The 26,110-nt window shown below is 36.2% G+C and overlaps 1 protein-coding gene across 2 annotated transcripts in view; it reads left to right on the plus strand.

Annotated features, from left to right (window-relative positions):
• Positions 1-26,110, plus strand: part of PIK3C2A (phosphatidylinositol-4-phosphate 3-kinase catalytic subunit type 2 alpha) — a 51,435-nt gene that overhangs the window by 13,728 nt on the left and 11,597 nt on the right. Inside the window, exons 3-22 of one of the 2 annotated variants that reach the window (XM_017811586.1) lie at positions 4,565-4,665; positions 6,340-6,497; positions 9,389-9,509; positions 10,236-10,347; positions 10,925-11,004; positions 11,109-11,172; positions 13,643-13,786; positions 15,763-15,805; positions 15,893-16,106; positions 16,189-16,311; positions 17,856-18,023; positions 20,187-20,295; positions 21,047-21,189; positions 21,707-21,895; positions 22,366-22,459; positions 22,724-22,818; positions 23,143-23,323; positions 23,902-24,006; positions 24,620-24,712; positions 25,041-25,170. In XM_017811586.1, the coding sequence (XP_017667075.1) occupies positions 4,565-4,665; positions 6,340-6,497; positions 9,389-9,509; positions 10,236-10,347; positions 10,925-11,004; positions 11,109-11,172; positions 13,643-13,786; positions 15,763-15,805; positions 15,893-16,106; positions 16,189-16,311; positions 17,856-18,023; positions 20,187-20,295; positions 21,047-21,189; positions 21,707-21,895; positions 22,366-22,459; positions 22,724-22,818; positions 23,143-23,323; positions 23,902-24,006; positions 24,620-24,712; positions 25,041-25,170 (2,467 nt within the window). The remainder of the gene's footprint in view (positions 1-4,564; positions 4,666-6,339; positions 6,498-9,388; positions 9,510-10,235; positions 10,348-10,924; positions 11,005-11,108; positions 11,173-13,642; positions 13,787-15,762; positions 15,806-15,892; positions 16,107-16,188; positions 16,312-17,855; positions 18,024-20,186; positions 20,296-21,046; positions 21,190-21,706; positions 21,896-22,365; positions 22,460-22,723; positions 22,819-23,142; positions 23,324-23,901; positions 24,007-24,619; positions 24,713-25,040; positions 25,171-26,110) is intronic. The other variant, XM_017811593.1, reaches the window with a different exon arrangement.

Genomic DNA, 26,110 nt, shown 5'->3' on the forward strand with positions numbered 1-26,110 from the left:
TAGGTGTTTTTAATAGGCTAGGGACATGCCATAAAAAACTCAAATGTTATCAGTCAAGGATATTTTCCAAATTACTCCTTAATTCTTCCCTCCCCACCTCCAAAGTGGAGGAGGTTTTTCTCAGAAATACGAATATTTACTAGACTTTGGCTTAAAGGGCTGTCTGAGTTTCCACTGGAGTGAAATTTTTGGCCCCTTGTTTTAAGGATTTCCTGTTTTTTCTGGGTTAGTTGTCACTATCCTGGCAAAAGTTTAATAGGAGGCTCATAGAAAAGGACCAAAAAACCCCCCTAAACCCAAAAAAACCCTTTACCTCTGTTTTTATGGGATCACATTTTTAGCATTGCATATGTGTAGATCTTGGGTGTGACTTAATTTTGCTTTTTCCCCCCCCACTCACAGTTGAACTGTGATATATTAACTCAGTTATTTCCTAGTATTTGGAAAGGCATGTAAATTTGGGCTCTATAGCAGTTTGCTTCTCAGTTTGCTATGTCATCTGGTGTTATGTTTGTCAGTTTTCCAGTGGTGTTTGGTTGGTTGTAATGCAGCTGCTGATGGTAATAGCTGGACTGTATTGGATCAGAGTTTCTGAGGTGTTGTCTGCAGGAAGAAGTATTTGACTGTTGCTGAATGAAATCTGGTTTTATAAATTCCATTTTTTTTTCAAGAATGCAGGTTTTAAAAGGGGCTCTCCTGTTCATAAGGTCCAGTCTCCTGCTATTTGCATGTCACATAGGAATTGGTTCATAAATAAAGCTCAAGCTCTGCCTTCACATGTGGTCTTTTTCCTCCTGCCACGTTTGATTTAAAGGCTGTTCTGGACCCTTACTGTCCTAATCAGTCATCTTATTTTCAGCAGAGTGCATTTGTAACTAGCTCTTAGCAAATGTTCTTCTTTCAGGGTAGATCAGCAGGTATTTAAGATAAAAGAATCATTTTGATATTTACCTCAATGTGCTTATAAAAGATAGTGACTTTGTCAGCTTTCACTGCAAGCTCTGTGTGAGAGCTTCCCTTTTATGTCATGTTTTTTTGAAGATGGCTTATGAGAATTTTAGTTCTCTGTGTGAGAGCATAGTGTGCCATCTGCCTTGTGCAGCAGCATGAATAAATGCTCATTACAGGTAGGGACATCCTTCTTGATACACTTCCATTGTATTTGCTTTATTCACCATGGCATCACAACAGCCCATATCAATCTTGTAGTCAATGAATCTGATTTTCTGAAGCCACCATCTCTTTCAAACAAGTTCTTAGGTTATGGCAGATTTCTGAAGTGAATGCCCAATTGAAGGTTTGAGATTTACTTTCCACTTTTTCTCCTCTGGTCTCTGATTGACGAGTTTTGGCACCAGACTCCAGTTCTAGTCTGTATTACGAGATTAGCTGATGATACAAGACTATAAATTAGCATGGTCATTTCTGCTAAGTTATTAAGGAAGATAATTAATAGATTTAAAGATGAGTCTCTCAAATAGATACCTTTGCAACATAACCTGGCTCTTGTATCTTTTGCCTATCCCACGCTTCTACTTGCTTTTCAAGGTTAAATATTTTTCCACCTACTATAGTAGGGAGCTGAGTTATGTAGCCCTTGTTCTTGGCACCTCTCTTGTATTCTATCCAATTTACCCCAGGATTCTGTGTTCTTCAAAGTGTATTCTGAAGTCTTGCATCTTAACTGGTCTGGATCATTCTCCCCCACCCTTTCTGAATAACTCGGTCTCACTGCCCCTTTAAACAAAACTATTAGTAAAAAATTCTAGTCATATATTTTGATTCTATCAAAATGTATGACTGCTTAGTCTCTCAATCAAGAGATTGCTTTGATCAAATAGAAGAATCTATTTGTATCGAGAATCATATTTGTTATGATACAATTGATGTATCTATTTCTATTTGAAGTATTCCCCTTTAAATACTTCAGTGTTTGTTACTCTTTCTGAAAGCAGAGGCAAAAGTCATAATTTTGTTGTATTTTATGTCCTGTGTTCTCTTCCTTTCCACAGAGCTGAAGAGTCTTGTGAATTTATATACTTGTGGGATTTTATTTAACATGACTTTTGGTAAATTACTGGATTTTAGGTTTGCTTGTCATTGTTCAGAGTAATTGTATTTACAGACGTATTCTATTTTTGCAGCCTGTGCTGATATGAACTATCTATCTTACTTGGCCTGAAGCCCTTTCTTACAAGTTATTTCCTGTTTGACTGATAGCTTTTGCACCTCTTAGACTGGCTCTTCTGGAAGATAAAGAAATTAAACTCCTTCTTGTTGCTCAAAACCCGTCTGAGTCTAGTGGATTTTAAATAGAATTCTTGGTTTTTCAGAGCTTGTCATCCTGAAATCATTTTCCCAAAAATGATCAAAACTTAGTATTGAAATTCAACTAAAAAGCAAGGAGGTATTTAATGTTCTTATTTTTCCACCAGGAGATATTGTCCATCATTGCATATCTGTAGTAACATTAGGTTTCTCTCGTTAGCCAAATGTGACCCTGAGGTCACCCATGGGGAACAAAGTCTTTTTTTTCTTTGCTCATTAGATTAGAATTTATTGTTTACCCTGGCTAAACTTGCATGTGTTCACATGCCTTGCAGTTCCCCAGACTTCATTGAATTTAACAGTAGAATAGCCTGCAGATTTTGCTCTAAGTATTCAAAAGTGTCATATAGTGGCATGAAGTGGAGATGTTGCATCACTGGTGTGACTTTAAGTATTCCTCTTCTGTAGTACTTTTATGCTATGGTTGCATAGTGCTTTGTGTACTTATTTGCAGTATTCTTTAAAAAGAGTTCCTCAGTAGAATTTCACATTTGTAATAGGCAGCTACCTGGTTTGAAATGACTGAGTTTTGTCTTGAGTGCCGACCAACAGTTAGTTGAACTTTTATTCAAAGTGTTTACCTTTCCCTTGGTCACCTTCCTGTTTCCTTGTGTGATTTTTTTGTATTGTTATTGTGTAATTGCTTAGAGAGTATGTGTACTAGATAGAGTTGCATGGGTTAGTCAACAAGTGTTGTGCAGTTGCCTTAAAGTATTTTTATGTGACAGAACTTGTCTGAGATGTTAGAATAGAAGAACCCTTTTAAATTTAAGGTATTATACGTGCTTGTGAAGCTCATTCCAGGTTTTGTGGCTTTACAGCTTCCTGCTCTAATTGCCCCCTTTGGTATTGCTAATCCCCAGTTATACAGAATTTATCCTTTTGACTGATCACTGTTCATGCAACCAATATTTTAGCTGAAATAACTAGGTTTAAATGCAATTCAAGAGGCAATTATAGGTTGTATCTCTTCCAAGTTTGTGTAACAAGTTAATTTGGAGGAAAAAAAGTGCTAAAAGGAAAAGACCTGACAGTCCCTAGCTCTGCATGATTTGACCCCTTTTCTGAGACTGTCTAATTAAACTATATTATGTGATATGCTCTAATGACATTAGTTGCCTAGCTGACTATTTTGGCTAATAATAAATAACCCACTTACTAGTTAAGTAATTAATCACTACTTCAAATATAAATAAGTTGTGATGATTTTTAGAAAAATTATCGTGCAGTCTGCTTTGTTTTTGGAGTTGTGGTTGAATTAAAGGTTTCTATAAGCATTGTAGAAGCTTTGGGTGAAAAAGGTAACTGATCAGAAGCCTTTATCTTCTGTGTGCAATGAGACTGGGTTGGACATGAGCAAACTCTTCAACTTCTTCCAGGAAGTGTCTGGCTGGAGCTACATGAATCCTTCAGGCCAGTGGTGGCTGTTAGACTATGGACAACTGAGTTCCACCTCAATCCCACTGGTTATTCCAGCTTCTCTCTGCTTTTTGTTCACTCCAGCAGTTCTGTGGCTGTGTTGTGAATTGGACCAGAAAAAGATACAGATTTAAAAACTGCTGCAGATCTCTGTTTGTGGTTTTGTTGGATTTTTAAAGTTTATTAGATTTTGTTGTTTGCAACTTCAGCTCTCTTTTAGCAGTTGTTTTTTAGATTGGATAATTTAAAGATTGTGGTTTGCAGCTTTGGGAGATGGTGGATGCCTGTGGTATAAAGGATAAAAACAGCAGTAAATTGATACCACGAGATTAGTCCTGAATTTCATGTTGTGAGTGCTACTTCCTTGCAGTGTGTAACTTCCTTCCAGTGTACAACTTGTGTTTTCCTCCTTTGTAGGGAAAGGTAATCGTGGGAACAACTGGCTTGTAATGGCTCTTTCTGGAACTATACTGAAGGCTGAATTGGAGAAGTGGAGGAAAAATATTTGTCTGTCTTCCTCCTCTGGTTCAGTCAAATCTAACCAAGTTCTAATGCAACAGGTCTCTGCTGAAAGCTCAGGAACTGTTATGCTTGCAACTTAATCTTAACTGATAGTGGTGCTGTAAATAAATTACCTTCTGTCAAGGTCCAGTGAATCTTTACTTTTCAACTTAGTGATTATATACATTTTTCTCTATATAGCAGTAGGCACAAAAATAACCTTAGACTTATGAAAATTTATTATCTACGTGGGGCTTTGCTGGCTATAGAAATATGTTTGCAGCTGTTTAAATACTGTATTATCTTTGAGTTGCAGAAAGACAATGGGACCACTGGCATGCTGACAGAAAATGTGCTTCTCCAAGCAATTGAAGGACAGAATCAAGAGCTGTCAGCTTTTTCTCAAGCAGTTATGAAGTAAGAAATTACTGAATACAAATGAGCTTTCAAAACAAAGAAAAAAAGCTAAATGACTCATTTTCACTTAGCTTGACAGGGATAGTCCTACATTTCTTTTTGCTTGATGAGGCAGATTTCAGTATGTGCCCTTTTTCCTTTTCTTATCCCAGTTTTTCCTGGTTTTGTCCTGTTTCGTTTAAGAATGCAACAAAATTGCTAAGACATTGGGTACTAAGGTTTTTGGATTATTGCATGACCTCTTTATTATTTTGGTCTCATGACTTTCCTCTCACTTTTTCCCTTGTTTTTATAACACTTCTTTATCCTCAAACTATTTTTCTGTATTTCCTTCTGTCTATTTTTAATATAAATTTTTTTTGCATGAATTTAAAGTATTTTTTTTTCCTTCTCAGCTGATGCACCTCACTAAATCCTGGCTTTCCAACCCTTAAATGATTTCATTTTTATTGCTTCCACAACTGGAATACTTTAACACATAAAACCTTCAAACTTGTCGCTGCTTTGATCAGGTGGTGAAGTTCCTTAAAGGCCACACCAAAGAAGATGACAGAATGCTCCTTCTGTGGTTTTTTTCTTATTGCCACAATTTAATGAGAGATTATTTTTTTTGCTTTCTTCCTAGAGAAGACAAACTAGGAGTCTTGCCTTTCTAACTTTCAAGATCAAATCCAAGAAATAATGGCGGAAATAGAGATCTTTGAATCTGAAGGACAGCAGCTATTTATTAAAATGGGAATGTTTATAAAAGCAAAAGCAAACTCCATAAAACCAATGAGAATTCATACACTTGTGAAACTTACTGATTAACAACATTAAGAAAAAGCTCATGTAAAATAGGCTTGTTGCAACAGTTTCTAGTTAAATGTAATTGTTGCCTTTTTCAAGACCCAGTGCTAAAATACTGATGGCTTTTTGACTGGACAATTCTTGCTAGAGGGTTTTGGGTATTTTTCCCATTCTTGCTTTTGTTAGGAATCAAGATGATGAAATAAATGACCCTTATGGAGGAGTTGTGTTCTTAATGTCCCATAATACCACTTTAATGTTGATAAAAGTTTTGAGTTAAATTATTTTATCCATGTTAAATAGCAGAAAATAAAAAGCAGCTATCAAAGTACTGTCTATTCACAAATAGGTGAATGTTTTATACTGTTTGTGTCCTAAATAAAAGCCATTCCCTTAACTAAGGCCTCTTTCTCAACTTCCACAACTTGGAATAACTACCTTCTGCATAGCATCCAAATTCAGATTAGACTTCTAAAAATTGAAAGATGTGAAGAGTTTTATTGTCTTTTCTACATAAAAGAAATTATTAGTTTTTAAAATTCTTTTTTCGTAAATGATGTAAATTACATTTTTAAAAACTGTTTTAGAGCTTAGCTTCTTCAGAAGATGGATATATCCTGTAAGCATTGACCTGTTAAATATTTGAAGCTATGTGGAAAACCTGCCTAATTATAAGCTAGGATTTTTTCCTGTCTAACTACTACTTGTATAATTATTGTGGGCAGTGTTCTGTGGAGAGCAGAAAAATTAAATGGTGTTTTGTACATACAATTTAAGTAGAGGGCCAAAGGTAGTCTTTACCTGGCTTGTGGTTATTACCATGTTTTTTTGCTTTAGCCTTAGACTTCTCCATTGCAATGTTTCATATACCTTTTTTACTTTCAGATTGAGGACCAAGTTTCCTTATTCTAATCAGCAAACAAACCCAGGCTTTGTGCTGAGTCCAATCATGCTGCAAAGAAATATAAGTGGGGAGAGTGCCAGTATCAAGGTTTCCATAGAAATCGAAGAATTCCAGCAACCAGTAACTTTTACATGTGATGGTATGTTTCTGCTTTTTAAACTGGAGTTTGCTTGTTAAGACTTACAATGATGGGTTAAGACTGTACACTGAGCCTAGGCCAGTGGCTTTCACTTTTTCTAATCCCTGTGTCTCAGATGCATGGATTGTTTGTGGGAAATGTGGAAAAGGTAACTGAGGAAAGACCTAATTCTGGGTCAGTGCCTCCATTAGAAAATATTTAGAAGTTGACAAAGTGAAACATTTAGTTTAAAAAGGGAAAGTCAAGCAGACCAGAAGCACTATTCTATCCACAGCTGGATAGAATAAAACAGTTTTTCAAAACTTTGACCTACTTCATAGTAATTGAGGGGACGACGACACCAGGACTGGGATTCTTAATGTTCAGTTTTTTATTTCAATACTCTTAACTTATTTTTAAATAAACTTCTGTAGCCCATCTAAAAATTCAGACAAATTGCTGCTGGAAAATAAGAATAAGCACTAAAACTATCTGTTATTTGACTTCAATATATACTTATGAACACAAACACTACAATAATACTGTCATGATGTGCTGCAACCTGCTGTCCTGGTTTCGTGGGTAACCAGGAATATTGGTTTGAGGTGGACCTTTTAGGTTTCCCTTGTACATACATTCATATATTCTGTGCAGTCTTGACTTCATGGCATTTGTATTCAAGGCTGTAACTCTGCAGGCTGTCAGCTTCTGGCAGTTTTTGGTGATAAAATATATGATAATAAATTACCTCAGGAGCGACCTCCTGACAGTGGATCTGTGCTGTGATGTTTGCTTGTCCTTTGGTTCTCGACCTGTAATGGTGTAGATGCTTTAGAGCTGGTTGTTCCCAAAAGATATGGAGTTGCTGTATTACTCATGTAAACTAACTGCTCTCTTGGGAAAGGAGCTCTCAATGCTTTCATCCTATATTGATTTGCTGGACCTTTTATTTATTCTGCTGTGATGTAATAATCTTTGGTTAAGAAATGAGGGAGATTGTAAGTATAGCCTAGGAAGGGTTTCTGCTCTTAATCTTTAAGATTATACTTTTCTAATATAACAGGCTTAATCCTTTCCTACAAAAGGCTTTGTTAGAGTAACTAAAATGTTAGGGCTTCAGCCCTTTATTTCTATTATTTTTCTGACTAGCTTGGAATGTGTTTTGAATTCTAACCCCACATATCTTATTCTTTGTGCTCTCTGTTCTCTTCCTTTTTTTTATGATGCTGAAACTTATCACAGTAGAACTACTTGTCTTCCATAGCTGATGAAAGATGGGTATGTGACTAGTAATAGGCGTATTTAAAGTTATTCTCTACCTTTAATTCCTTCTGTTCTTGGTCAAGTTATTACATACCTTAGCATCCTGCTGCTTTGCTTTAGTATGCCTGTCAGTCTTGCTCAGAAGGAACTGCAGCCTTTCAGTGCTGTGACAGCTCAGTGTGTAGAAAGGACCAGGAGGGAAACAGATGAACTTTAGAGCTTATTTGGATTCATTTTGTAGTCATTTATTAGACTTGACGTAGAAGTACAAGTCTATCTGAGCAATCATCGTGTGTCAGCAAGAAATGAATGTCTTTGAAGTAGGGCAGGGAAAAGGTGGTACCATTATCTTTGTCTTACTTCCCTGGGCTTTCCGGGGCTGGCAGACCTTTGCCAATGCTTCCTGTGATTACAACCCGTAAACTATCATTGCATCTTTTTTCTCTTCAACTACCATGTTCTCTGCTGAAGGTATTACAGCAGGTTCACTCTAGATTAATTATAGGTTAAACAGTCTTAATGAGTTAAATCATGTTTCTGAATTCATACTTCCTTGCTCTTGAATTTCACAGTCATTTTTCATATGCCATCAGATACCTCTGTGCTTGTAATACCAAATCATTTGTTAATTGTATGAAGCACATGTGTTATCTTGTGGAAAATACTGTGGCATTACCACTCTGTGTCCACCATAGCAGTAATATTTCTTTCTAAAAAAAAAAATAATTGAGAAAATTAGGAAAGTCCCTGGAGGGAAAAAAACCAATCTGAACTAAGTTGCTTTTATACAGTGTATTTTAGAGGATTTTGAGGCACTTAGTGATATTGTTTGTAAACGACTTACAGGAGATTGCTGGAAACTAGGGAGAGAGGGCTAGAGAGCATTTTGTATTTAATCATTTGTGTTATTAAAACATATCTGTGTATTTTTCATCAGTGACAGCTGGTGGGTGTGGAGGAATGGATTTGCGGTTTGACTGGGATTATTTCTTTTGCTCTGTAGTTGCTGGATAGAAGAGAAATTATTTTCAAAAAAAGCATTTGGAACATGATGTGAAAGTACTGGTAGCTAAGAGTTGCTTTTTGCAAAGGCTTGCTGATGCTGAGATCTGCTCTGTCCAAAGTGGAAACTGCACTAGACAAGCAGAAGGGAAAAAGTAAAAAACACTTTCAGTAGGATTTGCCTCAGCTGCAGCTGATATTCAGTTCTTCCAAAGCAGAACAAATAGAAGAGTTCCACCTCCAGCTCTTCAGATAATGATTTTTAAACTTTAAGTGCCTCTGGGATCACTTACCTATTTGAAGTCCTTGCTAAATATAGCAAATTTATAGTAATAATAAAAAAAAAGGCTATCTTCAGTCCTGCAGACTGGGTTTGTACTTCTGGACAAGTGACTGCACTATATCCTAATTTTAAAAAATTTATGGGCTTTTTATAATGACAGGCTAGTTTTATGGGATATCTTTCTTTGTGAGAAAAAAGTGAACATCTCAAACTATGACATTTAGGAGACAATAGAAGCATAAGAGTCTTTCCAACAAATATAAACCCCAATTTCATTAAATAACTACAATTTGTGAGTGAATAATAGTTAGTATCACTCGCTGTAGATTTATATTTAACTTTTAGATGTAATTTCTTTAAACAGTGAGTTCCCCTGTTGAGCTTATAATAATGCAGGCACTTTGCTGGGTGCATGATGACTTGAATGAAGTGGACATTGGCAGCTATATCCTGAAAGTCTGTGGCCAAGAAGAAGTTTTACAGAAGTAAGCAAACTCCTTTTCATTAATATTTAATTTCATGCTTTTTCATGACACAGTTACTGGAAAGTATATCTCTAGTGATTGTATGTATGAAGGCAGAAATCTTAAAAATGTAGAAGAGTCACTCTTTGCACAAAGATCAGAAGTCTTTTGAGTTGCTCTGGGATACATCGAAGTAGTTTCTCAACACCTTCCTAAAAATATGTTCTAATCTGCCATCTGTTGTGTTGAACACAAACAGAGCATATTTCAGATGCGGATTTTGAGAGCATTTCCATAGATGGATCTTGTAGTTTTCAGTTGCTCTTCAAATCCCAGCAACCAGGAAAAAAATCTACTGTTTTCTGATAATCTGGGGGTTTTGTGGTTTGTGGTTTTTTGGTTGTTGGTTGGTTTGGTCTGATTTTGGGTTTTGGTTCTTTAAAAAAAAACACCACAAAACAAAAAAACCAAAAATAACTGATGGTTTACAAAACCCCATTAGTTTTCTGGGTTAGAATATTTGGTTTGTGTATTACTCACTGTAGGTAAGAGCCTTAGTAAAAATACAGGTGTCTGTAATAGTGTATCAAAACTTCTGCAGAAGTGAAAATCAGATCAAGCGTGGTGTGGGAGTTGATTGACCACTTCCTTACTTTGAGGCAACAGGTTGCCTTAAATATTTCATGTGAGATTTTTAAAAGGCACTGCATATTTCTGTTGTGACTTCAACTTGCTTTTGTTTAACAGTAAGCACTGCATAGGAAGTCATGAATATATCCAGAACTGCCGGAAGTGGGACACAGAAATCAAACTGCAGCTCCTGACCCACAGTGTGATCTGCAGCGATCTGGCACGGACAGTAAGTACTTGCTAGTCTTTGAGAGGTTGGGAGTGTGCATCAGAGTTGGTGGATCTAAGGTGTAACCTTCTAGTGTTACTAACAAGTTAGTAGGTCTGCTTGGTGTTGGGAATTGTGTCCTCTCGTACTAAGAGGAAGTGAAATACATAACTGAATTTTCACAGGGCAGGTAATACAAATATGGGTAATGTCACTTATTAGACTAAGTATTATATCTGGAAAAAGTATGCAAACATTTGGACTAAACTTGAGGCCTGAAAGGGAAGCAACAAATTTCAGAGTTAACTAAAAGTTGAGAACAGTTTTTGAGTTTAATTAAATCTGTATCAGACCATCAAAGAGGAAGGAGGAATATTTGGTAACTGTGTAGTTATGCACTTGATGGCTGTCTCTTCCCTCTGTCCCTGTGTGTACACATATCATAGGCTATTAATTAGTTATTTCTTTTCCCCTTTGAAGAAATCACCTTATATCTTTCCCCTGCAACTCCACAGGTATTAGTAATTAAACTTCTAACACAGTATTACAAACTATAGAAAGGCAAGAACTGGACTTAAGATCTAATATTTTATTGCAGGAAGATGATGACAGAACACCCATTCATCTAACCAAACACCTCTACAAAGTAGAAAAGCCTTTCAGGGAACCTATTATAAGGTAACGTTTTGTGGTTATTTCAGTAACCAAGTGCAGATCACTGCTGAACTCCTGACTTATGTTCTCTTCTTGCTCTTGTGTTCAATAACTATTATTTCTTGCAGGCCTTCTATTGAAGAGCTTCTTGATGTGTATCATAAGCAAGTTAACATAGCTCTTAAGAATGAGGTAAGGTCATTGTAAATTATTGCTGAACCAAAAGTAGCATGAGAAAGTTCACTAGTAAGGTAGCTGGGAAAAAGACTTGCAGGTGTTCTTGGGAAAAATGAGATCTGAACAAACTGTCAAATGTGAATTTGGAATAATGGATTTTTAGATTTCTCTTCTTTTCTTGCAAACTAACTGTTACCTAATCATCAGAATTAGAAATCTATTTTCCAAGTCCTGGGGTGAAAAACAGCCTTTTCCTGAAAAATGCTTGAAGAGATAAATTCAGGGGAAAAGGTCTGAATCCTAACTACAACCATGATAGATATATTTGGTAACAGATAAAAATCTACACAATAACGAGCAGTAATAGCTGTGTACAATGGGAGTTATAACTGATGCATGTTTGAAACGTACACTTTGTGTATGTTTACACTTTGTGTAGAACTTATTCTGCATTATTTGATTAACTTGAAATACCCTGTCAAAAACATTGTCTATTTTGGTGTATGATAGGTATCTTAATGAAGCTTGCATGTCAAGTAGTTTAGAGTGATTTCCCTTATGCACAAGGTTATGGAAGTAACCCGCTTTTCTCATTTCCCGAAGGAGAAACTGCATTTAACTCCTGATAATAGTGTAACTTGGAGACTTAAATGCTTAAACATTAACCGTGTTTCTTAACCCGTTTCTGTAAGAGCAGTCTTGAAACTAATTACTTAATTGCAGTACTTTTCATTTCCACTATGTTTGTTTGCCTCTCCAGGAATGCAGGTCTGAACAAGCTGATGTCCACTATTCACATACACCCTTAATAAATTTAATTTATGGTGATTCACCATATTCTCAAGGGTAGTTTTGAACACAATCATTTTGTAGAAGAGGGAGTTGTTGCTGCTGCTTAATGGTGGTTTTGTTGCTTTGCTCCTGCAGCTGCTTCAGCTTGTTTGTTTTACTGTGATTTCACAGGCTGAGATGAGGAATGCAAAACATCTCAATTCAGACTTATGTTCTGCTCTTTCTACAGTCTTAGGATAGGAGATCTAGTTTGTAGATGGTGATGATTAGGTCCAAATATCAGCAGTTGCTGTATTTGAAATTTACTTTGTGAAGTGAATTCCTGTACATGTTCAGTAGCTGAAGCTTCCTAATCAAAGTGAAAAAGCGTAAAGTAATCCATAAATAATTTGTACGTAGGCTTTGACTTCACATTATTGAACACTTTAAAAGTTATCAATTGTCTTCTTATTGAGATTGAAAGCCTGTGAGGAAAATAGCAATGGAAATTTTGTTCTTCATGACTAAAGCAGCTGTTAACTTCAAAGTGTTAGCTTTTAAAGTAGGACTTAAATATTTACAGTGTCCTTTGACTTCTGTGGTTGTTTTCTTACCAGGACAGTTAATTGGTGCCAGGAAACTCTCAATTCAAAAACTTTCTGATTCAAATGGCTTCTTTGCTATCCACTTGTAGGAAAACCATGACAATATGTGTGAGAGGGTAGGGGTTGGGAGTCAATTTACATCTTACCGAGAGGATATTGCACTAATAATCCTTCTTATTTAGTTGTAAGTGCTCAGAAGTAGTTGTGAAAGAAACATATACATTATGCTCTTTAAAAAGTGAAATGTTTTCATTTTCTACATGCATTCTTTAAAATTGGGTGAAGACTTTCCTTACATTAAAAAACAAAACCCAAGAAACCTAGGATAATTTAGATTTAACTCAAATGGATTTTCTTCTGTTGAAAGAGCAGAAGGAGGAGACTGTTAGGAGCATCTCAACTTTGTCTTAAGTAGCCTACCAGCATATTCATTCTCTGATTAGAAGCTGATCTATTCCTTTCAATAAAGATTCATATTAAGCGTGCAACACCCCTTCCTTTCTTACCTACTCCTAGATGACATTTTGCAGTTGCTTCATCTGGAAGAACCATTTAAATTAAATAGCATTTAAAGCAAAAGTTGCAACAAACTTTTTTCAGAAGTATGTTAAAGCGAAGTAAAAGAGATAAAGCTCCATTATGGAAGCATTACTGTAATGTAAGCAGTAGTAGTGTAAGTGTAATTTGAACCTGTATGTTTGAGAAGACTCAAGTTGAAACACTGCTTCTTTAGAATTGCTTCCTCACACTAAGTGAATAGCCTTTTTTTAAACTACACTTTACTTTTATGCCATGAGGGAATTTGAGCTTAGTGTCTCAATAGAAAATACTTGTTTGCCAGCAGCTTAACAGAAAAATGGTTGGGAACGTCCTAGTGTTTCCTGGGATTTCATTCTAGAATCCATACTACTGTGTTTTTGGCATTCATAAGGAAGTTCTTGATACTGAGGTTTTTCTTTAATCAAATTGTTACACCACAGTTGAATGTAATTGAGATACGCATCTCCTAGTGAAATTTTTGTGGCAATTCATTAAAAAAAAAATTAAAGCTCTACTGGGTTACACAATTGTGATCAGATCAATCTGTTCTCTCATACATTCCTTATTAGAACCAGCATAAAGCAGTAGATCATGTAATTAAGACTGTCAGAAAAATCTGTTCTACATTGGATTGTGTAGAGACTCCTGCAATAACGGAATCAGTGAAGAAGCTAAGGAGGGCTGTTAATCTTCCAAGGACTAAAAATGCTGAGGTAAACTTTCACACTATAAACTGCATTTTGAGGTACTCTTTTTAACACTGATAAATAGTATTTCACGATCTTTGGGAGCTGGAAATACCAATAACAGTTCTGTCAGGATCGTTTTGGGCTTTTTTTGCTGGGTTTTATTTATTTATTTTACCTAATATTTTCTATTTATGTTGATGTTTCTCTGCTGTTAATGCCTTAATCACTTGCTTGTTGAATACTTTCCTTTTCTAAATAGTGACTTTTTAAAAACTAGTTTTAAAGTACTGGTTTCTGGTTCTGTAACTAGAAACTTGTGTCACAGCAAATACCATTAAATCTGACCGAGGGGAACTGACAGCTAGCTCATGCTCTTTAAAATCAGTGCAGTTATGCTGAGGAGCAATTTACATCATGCATTTTCCCAGTAGTGTTTAAATGACTAGCAATAGCATCTTAAAACTAACTATTCGTGCTCCTGCATTCCTGAGCATATGGACAAACCCAAAATCTCTCAAACATCACAGAATTTGATGCTTATATAATGCAGCACCTTATAATGAATGATTCACTTGAGCAGAATTGGTCTCAAGTCAACAAATGGAGAAGTGTGCAAATAAAAAAAGCTAAATAATCTTGTAATGCTGTTTCTGTTGTCCAGCTGCCTTATTAGAATGGCGATTCATGTGATGCTCTGTTCACTTCTGGCTTCATTGGTTCAGTGATGTATTTGTAATACTGAGCAGAAGTCTTGCAAAGTGCACAGACAAATAAATATAGTTGTCCCAAGAACTAAAATTCTTGCAAGGAAATGCAAAGACATTTAGAAAACAGTGGAATACAGCATGTAAAATATTTTTTCAACATTTGCTTTTTGATAGGAGAAAGCTGTAGAAATAATTAGATTACAGTGTAAAAATAACTCCCAAAAATAACACTATTCCACTAGAGTTTGAGATAGATGGGATTTTATCAGTAAAACAGTGCCTTTTTTTTTTTTTATGATGCACATTGGCTTACACAGTAACATGCATGATGGCTTATAGGATTGCTTTCAGAAACAAAATTGCTTTAAAGACTGGAGAAGGTGCATCCAAACACTTTGAAAGATATTGGTTTTTTGGTTTTTTTTTGTTTTTTAAGTAATTCCTTGTGGATGGAAGAAGTGACCACATTTCTTATAAGAATGGGAAGTTTTTTTGTAGTTCAAACTGACTGTTGACAAGATGCTCAATTAGTACACTAAAAGCGTAAGGAGAGCTTTCATTCTTCAGCAGCAGTTGTTGCAAACTTCTTAGACTTTCTCTGAGGTCTTAGGAGTTCACTGGGTTTTGATTTTAAATCACAGACTCAGTTTTCATTAAAAGCTTTAGTTTTATCAGGAGTTGAATTTGGCATGAAACCCTTCCTGATTAGAAGAGAGTCGAGACTAGACATGGTGTTGTATCATGTTTAGTCTTCCATTTTAGCGGACCAAGAAGCAAACAAATATAGTCCAAAGTAACAGTACTTACTGTTCGGTTTTCTTAGTTGTTTAACATTTTTTTAATTCGGTAAATTTGCAGTAACTCTGCCAGCAAAAGATACCTTAACAAATGCCACAAACAGAACAGCTGTTCAGACTTCAGTTACTCGATAATAGAGCTAACAGCCTCTGCTTTCATCCGTAACAGCCCTGAGCAAGTTTTATTTCTACCTGGAGAAGTTAGGGTATCCTGAGCAATATTCCAATGTGCTGTGGCTTTTAGGAGTTCATAAGGAGTGTCAAAACAGTTGACAAAACATGAACTTTTGAACTTGATGAGTAGTTGCTGCGCAATGTGAAAATTGTGGTGCTGTCAGGTAACTCTTGAGGAGCTTTGAGTGAAAAGATGTGTAACATAAACCTAAATATGGGCCTAAGTCAGATATTTAATAATTTCTGTACAAGATGCTTAAGAGCAATGGAAAATTAGTATGGATTTCTCAGTATTGAATTTTGCTCTAACTTTACTGTCTAGGCGTCCTTAAAATGTGGTGATGACACCAGCAAGAGCTCACCTGGTGAGTAAAGTTCTTCAATTTTTATTCAAAAACTGCTCTCAGGTGGTCGATTTAGGAAAAATGCATTAAAAATAAATTATAATTTAGGTTCACTGCAGCCTGAAAACCCTCTGAAAGTGAGTATAGACCAGTTAACCAGAGCAGTCGAAGCTCTTGTGCGACTCCACGTGAATTCCTGTAGCAGTTGTGCAGCAATTTCTCCAGAAGATGGTAAGAGTACCAAGGAAGCTTGTACTGCCACAGAACATCTCCAGTTCACAGTATTTGCTGCTCATGGAATTTCTTCTGGTTGGGTGTCAAAGTAAGTAATTAATTAATTGTAAAATTCCTCTCCTTTTATAGATTTTTTTTTTTGTTTAACTTATTTTTTTTTCCTTGTCCAGTTATGAAAAATACTACTTGATTTGTTCTCTGACCCATAATGGAAAAGATCTGTTCAAACCTGTGCAGTCCAAGAAGGTTGGCACATACAAGAACTTCTTCTACTTGATTAAATGGGATGAACTGTAAGTGATTTTAGCATGTAAAAATTCAGTAAAATATTTTGGTTTAGCTAGTACCTACCCAGGTAGCTGCTGAATACGGTCATTCAAGCAACTCTTGGTTCTGATTCCATTTGAAGTGTCCAAAGAACAATGGACAGCAAAACTTACTGACCAAAATCAAATATTTTTCCAAATGGTATTTTGCTACTCATTTTGAAAGTGGGAATGGAAATGCTGGATAAGTGCCCTGTGCTAATGTGTTTGTAGTGCACAATTATAGGGAGTTGGGGAGGTTGTAACACTCTTTGTAATGGGAACAGGTTGTGCTGCTTAAAGAGGGATCATGTAAGTCCTGCTTAATTTATGTAAATGGAGAAGAAAAACTCACTTTTACTAACATTAATATTCAATTGGTTTTTGTTCCAAATACATTTGAACAAGTTTATATCTGAATTTAAAAATCTGATTTAGTACTATTGCTATAAAGAGGGCAGATGCAGAAGTGCTTTAGAGTATCAGTCTGTAGCATAAGGGAATGTCCAGTTTGAGCTACTGAACTCCAGTTTCCCCAGGGCAGGGGAAGAGGGTAGAAAGGAGGAAAGAAGGGCATGCAGAGAAAAAATAGGGAGATAATGGCAGCTGGTATTTGATAACTGAGAGGGGAAAATTTTTCACTATCTCTGCACAGCTTACTCCCTCCTACTTGAGTTATCAGGCAGTCTGTCACAGCTGAAGCATCATGGGAGCTCCACTGTGCCCTATATCTACTCTCCTGACTGCTTTTAAAGGTCAGAGATAGACCCTGAGGAATACCCTGAAAGTTTACAGTGAACAAATTATTTCAAACCAGGAATGAGAGTTTCTAGAACACCTGCCTTCAGAGAATACTCCAGCTACATTTTTTTTCCGGTGATGCAAGGGATTAATTGTCAGGTCTTTTGCTTGCAAATGCCAGTGTATTACAGTGAAAGATCTGTTAGTTTACTTAAAAGCTGCTTACTGTAGTGCAGTATTTTATAGTGATATGCTACAGAGAAATCAAAGAGAACATTTTACGCAGTAAAAACAGTGTAAACAAAAATGAGAATTCGATGGCTCAGTGAGGTGTATATTCCTGAGCTGCTTTCTTTACAGGTTTTGTACCACTTGATTTTAACTTTCAACACTTCTTAATAGATTCTTTCATTGTCAACTGACCCTTTAAATCTGAGAGATTAGGAGGTGGCTAACATGGAATTGTGTGTGTCCTCCTAGTGAGTAGAGCAGGAACACTGGTTGTGCTGAACAGGTCGGTTCTGTGTAAGAAATGGGACTTAACAGACAAAGATTAAAAACGATTGTTCCAAATCTGACTACAGTGCAGAAGTACAATTTAACAGGTTTTACAAGCTATTGCTGGGGGAAATGGAGTGAAATATGATTGCATGGAATTTTACCACTTGTTCTTCAGTGTTAATTAACTTTTTGAAAGCAAGAGGCATAAATGGATTATATGGATAAGCCTGTAACTTACTAACAACTGCTTTGCTTCTAACTGACTTTTTTTTAATACTTTTATTTTGTAGAATAATTTTCCCTATCCAGATTTCACAGTTGCCTCTGGAATCAGTCTTATGTCTGACTTTGTTTGGAATCCTAAATCAAAGTAGTGGGAGTTCTCCTGACTCAAATAAGCAGAGAAAGGGCCCAGAAATTTTGGGTCAGGTTTCTCTACCTCTCTTTGATTTTAGGCGGTAAGTATCCAAAACATGGGTAAGATTATTAATATGATTTGCTCTGTATAAAGTGTACTCCACTCCCATTACTATAGAAACTGCCTCTCTGGCACTGAATATAAATGGCCATGGTAAAGGTAAAATTGTAAACTATATTGTTACAGAAATAAAACCTTCCATTAAATAGGGAATAAAATACAGTCCTATGTTACAGGATTTCCATCGAACTGGCTGAAAAAAGTTACCTGCTGAAGGAAGTTTAATATTGTTTGGATTATTATGTCCCAGAATATTCTGAAATTATTCCTTTTGATTCAGAGCTGAATTTATTTAAAAAACTTAAAATAAAGGGATAATTAACAACGTGTTAAACTTATTACATAGTTCTAGTTTGAATTGGCTTTCCATCAAGTACAGCTGCTGGATCCTATTATACTTTTTTCACTAAGAATGAAAAGCCTACTGTAACTTTCCCAGGCTAAGTGTTTCTGCACTGGTTCAAGTTTCCTTGTCCTTCAAACTTTCATTCCAAAGTGCATTCCAAAATGCTTATCACTTTGGTAGCTGCTCAGTGAGACACTAACCAATAGACTTGAACCACATATGCCAGTTCAAAATAGCTTCAGCATTTATGCTTATGATTTCCTATTTATCTGTGCTCTGACTTCTAGGTCTTACTGGAAGCTTAAATTGACCACCACGGCTGCAGAAAGACAGCCAAGTCTTTCCTGGAAAGTTACTGCTGTGTATTGCTTGTCTCTGTTTCATGTGCTTTATGTCCTCTGGTTCTAGGTTTGACTTTACTTGTCCTGCTTCCTCTTTTGTCTAGTAATGATTCCAACAGCTTGAGGGTGTTTAAGATTTTAGGATTTCCTTCATTGCAAAGATGGCCTGCAGCTGCTTTCAGTCTCCACTTGAAACTTGGATTTCTTTTCATAAATGATGCGTATTTCAAACTTTTGTTTAAATGTTGCATTTCAGTCTCCTATCTAAATACTACATCACACAGTATTTGAAAACATAGCTTTTGATTTGAATTGCAGATTTAGCTTGTCCTTCTGCTTCATGGTGTTGTCATAGTAGTTAGTTTTGGGAGAAAACTGGATTTTCTGTTTATGCAGAGCAGTACAATAGAATGTGTTGTGCCAGAGTTCGCTCAGTGGCCTGTATGTAGCAGCTGCAGAGATGTTTAGTGGTCTAATCCACTTGCAGTCCATGTAAATTAAATTCAGACCTAGGTAAAGATACTACACAAATATTTCAGTTACAGTTGAGAATAGCAGCAACAGCAAGCAGGAGCTAAAACTTGTAGCTAAGTAAAATGTAGGAAGAATAAAAATGGTCATGTATGTGCTTTGGAAGAATTCACAGCCAAGTAAAAATCCCTTCAGCTGAAGTGTGTCTTAAGAGTGACTTAAAATGTCATTATTGGTATGGCAAGTGTATTAAACTGGAGAATTATTAAAAAGAACAAGCTGTTCAGTTGTGCTCTAGTGGCACGATTTAGTAGCTTTTATTGGCATAATAAGCTCCCAGTTAATCAATATTTACATATAACAAACTGTTCTTTATTTGAAATACATATAAACCCTAAAACATCTTTCAAAATATACTTAAGGTTTGGTCTTCAAGCAGTCTTTTGAGACAGCATTTTGATTTTTAAAGACTGATAGAACATTTCTGTACCTAACGTTCACCACTTAACTGATTTATGAGGTGTCCTCAGTTGTTCCCTACTATGATTGGAAATGGTATTAATATTGGAAATACACTGGCAAATGCAAATGTCATTTGATATGCACTTGCAGAATCTGGTAATGTGGGAAGTCCAGGCAGATGGTAGTGTTTGTAATATTCATATGCCTGGACCTTTTCTCTGAGAAGGTAAGAAGAGTGTGTGTGTGTGTGTGTGTGTTCAGTTTATTTGTCAGAGGCCAAAGTATTCCTTTTCTCACTTAAGGAACAGGCAGCACTTAATTTATCTGTGTCAGCTGTGTTGACACTGAACATTTTCCATTGCCTTTTCCACCTAACGGTTGTGTGCAGCACTTAAAGTGATAACCCATTTACCAGCAATCCATTGCCACAGACATCCAGTGAAAATTAAAATAATTTGACAACTAATATCTTGGTGAAGTAAACAGATTGTGATACTAATACCTGTACATGTTTTTTTCTCAGATTGTTAACTTCTGGGACAAAGCTCTTGCAAATGTGGACCTCATCACATCCGCATCATGCGCCAGGGATGGCCACTAAGAAAGGAAATATGGAAAGAATAGTATTGCAGGTTATACATAAATCTGACTTGCTCTGACTATGTGTTTTTTGAGTACTGTGACTTGTAAGTCTTACAAGAGTCGTAATAGATGAATGTTTTGGAGAGAGGGTAAATACTGCTAAGTCATATTTCAAAGCCAGTATAGAATAGTGATTACTTAACTGTAAGGGGAAAGAATAGAAAGCTCCTGGAAGTCCATACAAATCAGTAATTGAATAACTATTTTGAAATAAGAGAAATTGGAGGAACCTTGGCAGTACATCGTGTCAGTACTGGGAAAGAACATTTTTGACAGAAATCCATAGAAATGTGTGCTGAGAGTTGCCTAGACCGAAGCACTAGCAATTCCAGTTCCTTTACAGTATATAAGCACCTCTCTTTCTAAACTCAGAGTATGAATTTCTCTCCAAAGAGAAGGCACCTTACTAGGCATGGCTTAGCAGTCCCAAAACATGGTCTGAGTTGCTGGTTGGGTTGAAACCACTGGTGTGAATATGAATAGTTCTGTGATTAGTCTCCACTCTAAGCACTCTCACTTCTCTACTAAGGTGCTCCAACCACTGCATTGTGCAGCAACAGTTGTACATTTAAGGACCATGTAAGAGAATTGAGATGGAAAAAAACCTTCAGGAAACAGTATCTGAAGACTTACATGTAGAACTAAAGAGTTCAGATGCCTAAATCTCTGAGGTTACTGGAAGAGTGAGCTTTCTCTCTGTGCTTAAGGACTTGCATCATCTTTTTTTTTTTCTTTTTTCAGATTGACTTCCCATCCCATGCATTTGATATTGAATATAAAATTCCTGAACCTGCGAAGACTACTGTGCATCATTCTATAGAATCATTAGAAAAACCATTGAGAGAACGTCTCCTTGCCATTCTGTCTAAGGATAACACTATTGGGTATATTCATCCCTTCTAGCTGTGGTCTCTTTGCACATGACAATTTGTGGCTAGTCTATGGAATGCTTATATATTCTTAAGTTTCTTTAATACTTTTTTTTTTAATATATATTGTGAAGACCTATAGAGACTTAAACAAGAGATTGAATTAAACACCTGAAATAATGGTACTGACTTGAAGAATTTCCTTTTTTTCCATGGCTCGTGTTATAGTGATTGCTGCCCCTTTGGCTGCTTGTTACAGTTGCCTATTCCTGCTTGGCAGTTTCTGTTACAGGAGCAGTGGCTGTTCATGTGCCATGGAAGCTTTTCTGGCAGGCTTTCCTGCTCATCTGCACCAAACTGATATTAACATTTTGGTTTATTTTAGATTATACTAAAACTTAATCTTGTCCTGCCCAAATTATAACTTTTAACAACTGTTTCCTTAATTGTTTGAGGCTTTGACTTCTCGTTTTGAGTTTTGCAGAGGAAATAACTATTTCAATGTCATTTCATTTTGTGCTGTTGTCTGCAGGCTGTCGAAAGAAGATAAAGAGTTTTTGTGGGAGAAAAGACATTACTGTCATAGCCATACTAGTAGCCTACCAAAAATACTGGTTAGTGCCCCTCACTGGGACTGGGCAAGTCTTCCAGAAATATATTCTTTACTTCAGAAGTGGCCTCCTTTGTCACCCTTAGCTGCACTGGAACTACTTGATTCAAAGTAAGGAAAACAGTGTTAAATAAATTCTGTGTGCGTTGTTGAGCATTAAGTGACTTTTCTTTGGTAGCAGATCCTGAATGGTGTTCTGTAGAAAAATATTGCTGAATTTCTTGTAGCAAAAGCTAAGTGTTCTTAAAATCTTAAAGAACATGTGCTTGCTTTATTGATGTAGGCTTGACCAAGTTATGTAGTGAAAGCACAGTAAGAGTGGTTAGGATTCTAATATCTACTGTGTGACAGGACAGGAACTATAGAGCCACACTATCAGCACTAAGTTTTGAGAGGTTACTGTGCTTGTCCTAAACATGCACATGTGGTTGCATCTTATGTAATGAAGGGCCTCACAGTTGTAGGTTTTTTTAAGCTGTTAAAGCTTATATATTGATTCTTTTCTATCTACCTGATCTCAAAAAAAAAAAAGTCCTATATGAACAGAGATAACTAAATATGGATTTGTGGTGACTTTCTAGGTTTGCTGATCAGGAAGTACGAAATACAGCTGTGAACTGGATGGAGTCATTAAGTGATGATGAGTTAACAGATTTCCTGCCTCAATTTGTACAGGTAAGAATTTCTGCCTACACGGAAGTTTAAATTTTTATTGCTCTTGAAAACCCAAAGGAATTGCTGATGACTAATAGCAGAAATGCAATTGCATGCCTCTAATAACTTTAATGCATAGTAGGGAACACAATTTGAGTAAAAAAAAATCACTTTGTGACTGTCTTAAAGATTTGTGGTGATTCTGCCTGTGCATTAGTCATAAAACCTCAGTCTTCATCTAGAATTAAATCCAGACCTGATTTATTTCATTTTCTTTGTATTTAGGCACTGAAGTATGAAACCTATCTCGACAGTGCTCTTGTGAAATTTCTTTTGGCTCGGGCACTGGGAAGCATTCGAGTAGCACACTACCTGTACTGGTGAGAAGTTCTCTGTCCTGTTTTTCACGGACCACAAGATAAATATTTCTGAAAAAAAACCCTTCGTAATACTAATATAACAATGACTGTTATCAGTGGTGATAATACAAACTGGACATCTTTTTGGGAGTTTTTTAATGAAAGAAAAGATAGTGCCTCTACGAAGCACAAACTTCTTGCCTTTTCCATCCTATATATATATATATATATATCAGTAACTTCAGACATATGTAGAACTGATTCTTTAAAATATTTTAATGTCTTAACATTGCATCTTTTGGTGTATTTTCCTTAGGAAAATTTAACTTATGTGCTTTATTTCAGGCTTCTTAAGGATACACTGTATGATACGAAGTTTGGTGTAAGGTATGAGCAAATTCTTGGAGCTTTTCTTTCGGTCTGTGGAAAAAGGCTGAGGGAAGAGTTGGAGAAGCAGACCAGACTAGTGCAGCTCTTTGGAATGGTAGCAGAAAAAGTAAAGCAAACGAGTGGATCTGCTCGGCAGGTGTGTATATATTTTTAATATTCTTTAGGAAGATTAGACTGAGTATACCCTCAAAACTAATCCATTCAATTGTCTTTTTAGTCTAAGTTCAAAATATTATGTATAATTTATAGGAAGATCTGTGAATCTCTTGCTATGCATTTTAACAAATTAAAAGCGTAATGAATGTGATGTTTTTTGTCAAGTTTGTTGTCATCAGAAACATAAGATTGTGATACAATAGGACGGTTTGTGTATGCAATAAATTGGAAATTAATTTAAACCTATTACTGCTGAAGAGTGATCCCATTATACAAAAGAATGGGGTATCTGCTTATGTGCTAATAATACAACTTAGTTTGATAGAGTGGGATGCTATCTGCTTCAGTAAAAAAATCACCAAAATGCCACGACATTGTGTGATTAGTGTTATACTGCCAGGCTTATGTATTTTTAATAGCTAAACCAGCAGTTATAGTTCCTAGCATTCCTTTGACTCTGCAGTTAAAACATTTGTTTTAGGATAACTTTGTTCAGAAGTTTTCTGTAGATGCTCTAGTTAGGAAAATGTCAGCTGAATTTTCTTTTTTTTCCTGTAGGTTGCCTTGCAAAATGGTATGGAACGTGTGCAGTTATTTTTCTTGAAGAACAAATGCCGTTTGCCACTCAATCCCAGTCTTGTGGCAAAAGAGTTAAATATTAAGGTACTGCACATTCAGAATTCCAAAACCTTTTTGTAGAAATTAAATCTAGGCAAAGCTAGAATGTAGGAGAAGCAGGTAAATGATGTTTCCAGAACTCTGCAAGGTTTGACAGTATCTGCTCAACCACAGTCTTGATTATATCATCATGCATGACTGAAACCCTAAAGGTCTGTTAACGCTTGAACTAATCCTGTGTTGGAGAGGCAGTTCATCTTGCTTTCCTTCTCTACTGTAACTATTAAATTATAAGTATGTACTTGAAAGCAGATAAATGAGGAAAAATACTGTGAAACACGCACTTTTTTTTTTAATGTGTTTGTATCTTCTAGGTTTCAAAAAAAGCTACTAATAAAATATTTATTCATGTTTTATCCACTCTTCCCTTCAAAATGTATAAAACATGACTGTGCAGTACTATTGGCTTTTGTACAAGAATGCAACAAATAACAGCCAAAGGACTCGTTATTCAAAGGAAGCACGTATTCACCACAATTGCAGTGTTAAAAGTCTGAATAGGCACATTGTGTGTCAAACCTGCTTGTTGTCAGAATGTCTTGTTTTCTGGGCTAGCAGGAATAGCCTTTTTGACTATTAACACTAAATCTACTTGCAGGCATGTTCTTTCTTCAGCTCCAATGCAGTACCACTGAAAGTTGCACTGATAAATGCAGACCCTCTGGGAGAAGAAATTAATGTGATGTTTAAGGTAGGCCTTACGTGTGTATTGGAGAAAAGAAGTTGAATGATAATCACTATTTCATTTCATTGGTGTCAATTAACTTTGGCATAGACCAGTAAGCTTAGTTTTTGGGAGTTTGCTCCTGTGTGTGTAGAAACCAACATCTGAGCAGGTTGTAAAACGTAAGTCTATCACATGTGAAAGCTTAATTGTAGCCTCTCTTTTTAGCTGTGTAACTATGAGGAAGTAGCATAATGTATCCCTTCCTAGAAATGTAAACCAATTAAAATCTGTGGTGTTCGGTTTTGCTGAAAGCGTATTATGCCTCTAGTTAACTTTTATTTTTTCATTTAAGGTTGGAGAAGATCTGAGACAGGATATGTTGGCCTTGCAAATGATTAAGATCATGGATAAGATCTGGCTGCAAGAGGGACTGGATCTGCGGATGGTTATCTTCAAGTGTCTCTCAACTGGAAAAGACCGAGGTGCAAAACCAGATGCTGCTTTTAATCTTTGCTCCCCCACTTCAATTTCCTGTCATGCTCATAGTGAAAAACTTCAGTACAGAGGGAACCAAAGAACAGTTCCACTGCAAGGAACTTCAGTACTGGAGAGTACAATGTTAGATTGTTCTGAATTTCCTGATGGCTGAGTGGTACTTAAATGTGTCTCTTGAGCATTCTGATGTCAGTGAACAGTGGTGCAAACACATAAATACAGTGATAAAAGCTAAGGTTTCTCTTGATGCTCTTATTGCAACACAAGAAAATAATGGGGCTATAGCAATCCTTATTCTGAAAGTTTAATTATGGTGAAAGAAATATTCCAATCAAAACCAAAATTCCAAAATATCTGGAATCTGCTGCAGTGGAGTCAGGGAGTGTCATTCACGTACTGAAATGTGCAAAAAGAAGAAAAATTTAAAACGCTCCCTGCCGTGCACACACACTATCCCCCAGAGTTAGTGTCGTATGCGGGTGAAAGTTCCTTGGCAATATGAGGCTGTCTCTTGGGTTTGAAAGTAGGTCACAGAACTCGAGTGTAAATACTGCCCTGCACCTTGAACATGCTTTTTTCTAGTTTTAGCTAATTCTCTAGAGTTAGCCAATAGAAACCAAAGATATTTAAGAGGATAAACAATAATTTAAATATTTCTTTGGTCAGATGCTAGAACAACATGACAAAAACTCTTGAATACATGGAAAAGTTGGAAATTTAGGTTGGCAAAACTAAGCAAAAAGCTTCTATTTATGCAAGACTTGCTTTTTAGAGAAACAGATGGCTTTTCCTCCTACTCTGAATGATGAATCGATCTGCATAGCATATTTTTTTCTTGCTGCTAATATTATTGTGTCCCTAAAGTACTCGGAAGGATTAAAGTGGGAAAGTAAAGTGGATGTAAATTAGATTTACCTGTAGTAGCTC

The sequence above is a fragment of the Lepidothrix coronata genome, unplaced genomic scaffold, assembly GCF_001604755.1.
Source record: "Lepidothrix coronata isolate B3197 unplaced genomic scaffold, Lepidothrix_coronata-1.0 Scaffold1, whole genome shotgun sequence".
NCBI lineage: Eukaryota > Metazoa > Chordata > Aves > Passeriformes > Pipridae > Lepidothrix > Lepidothrix coronata.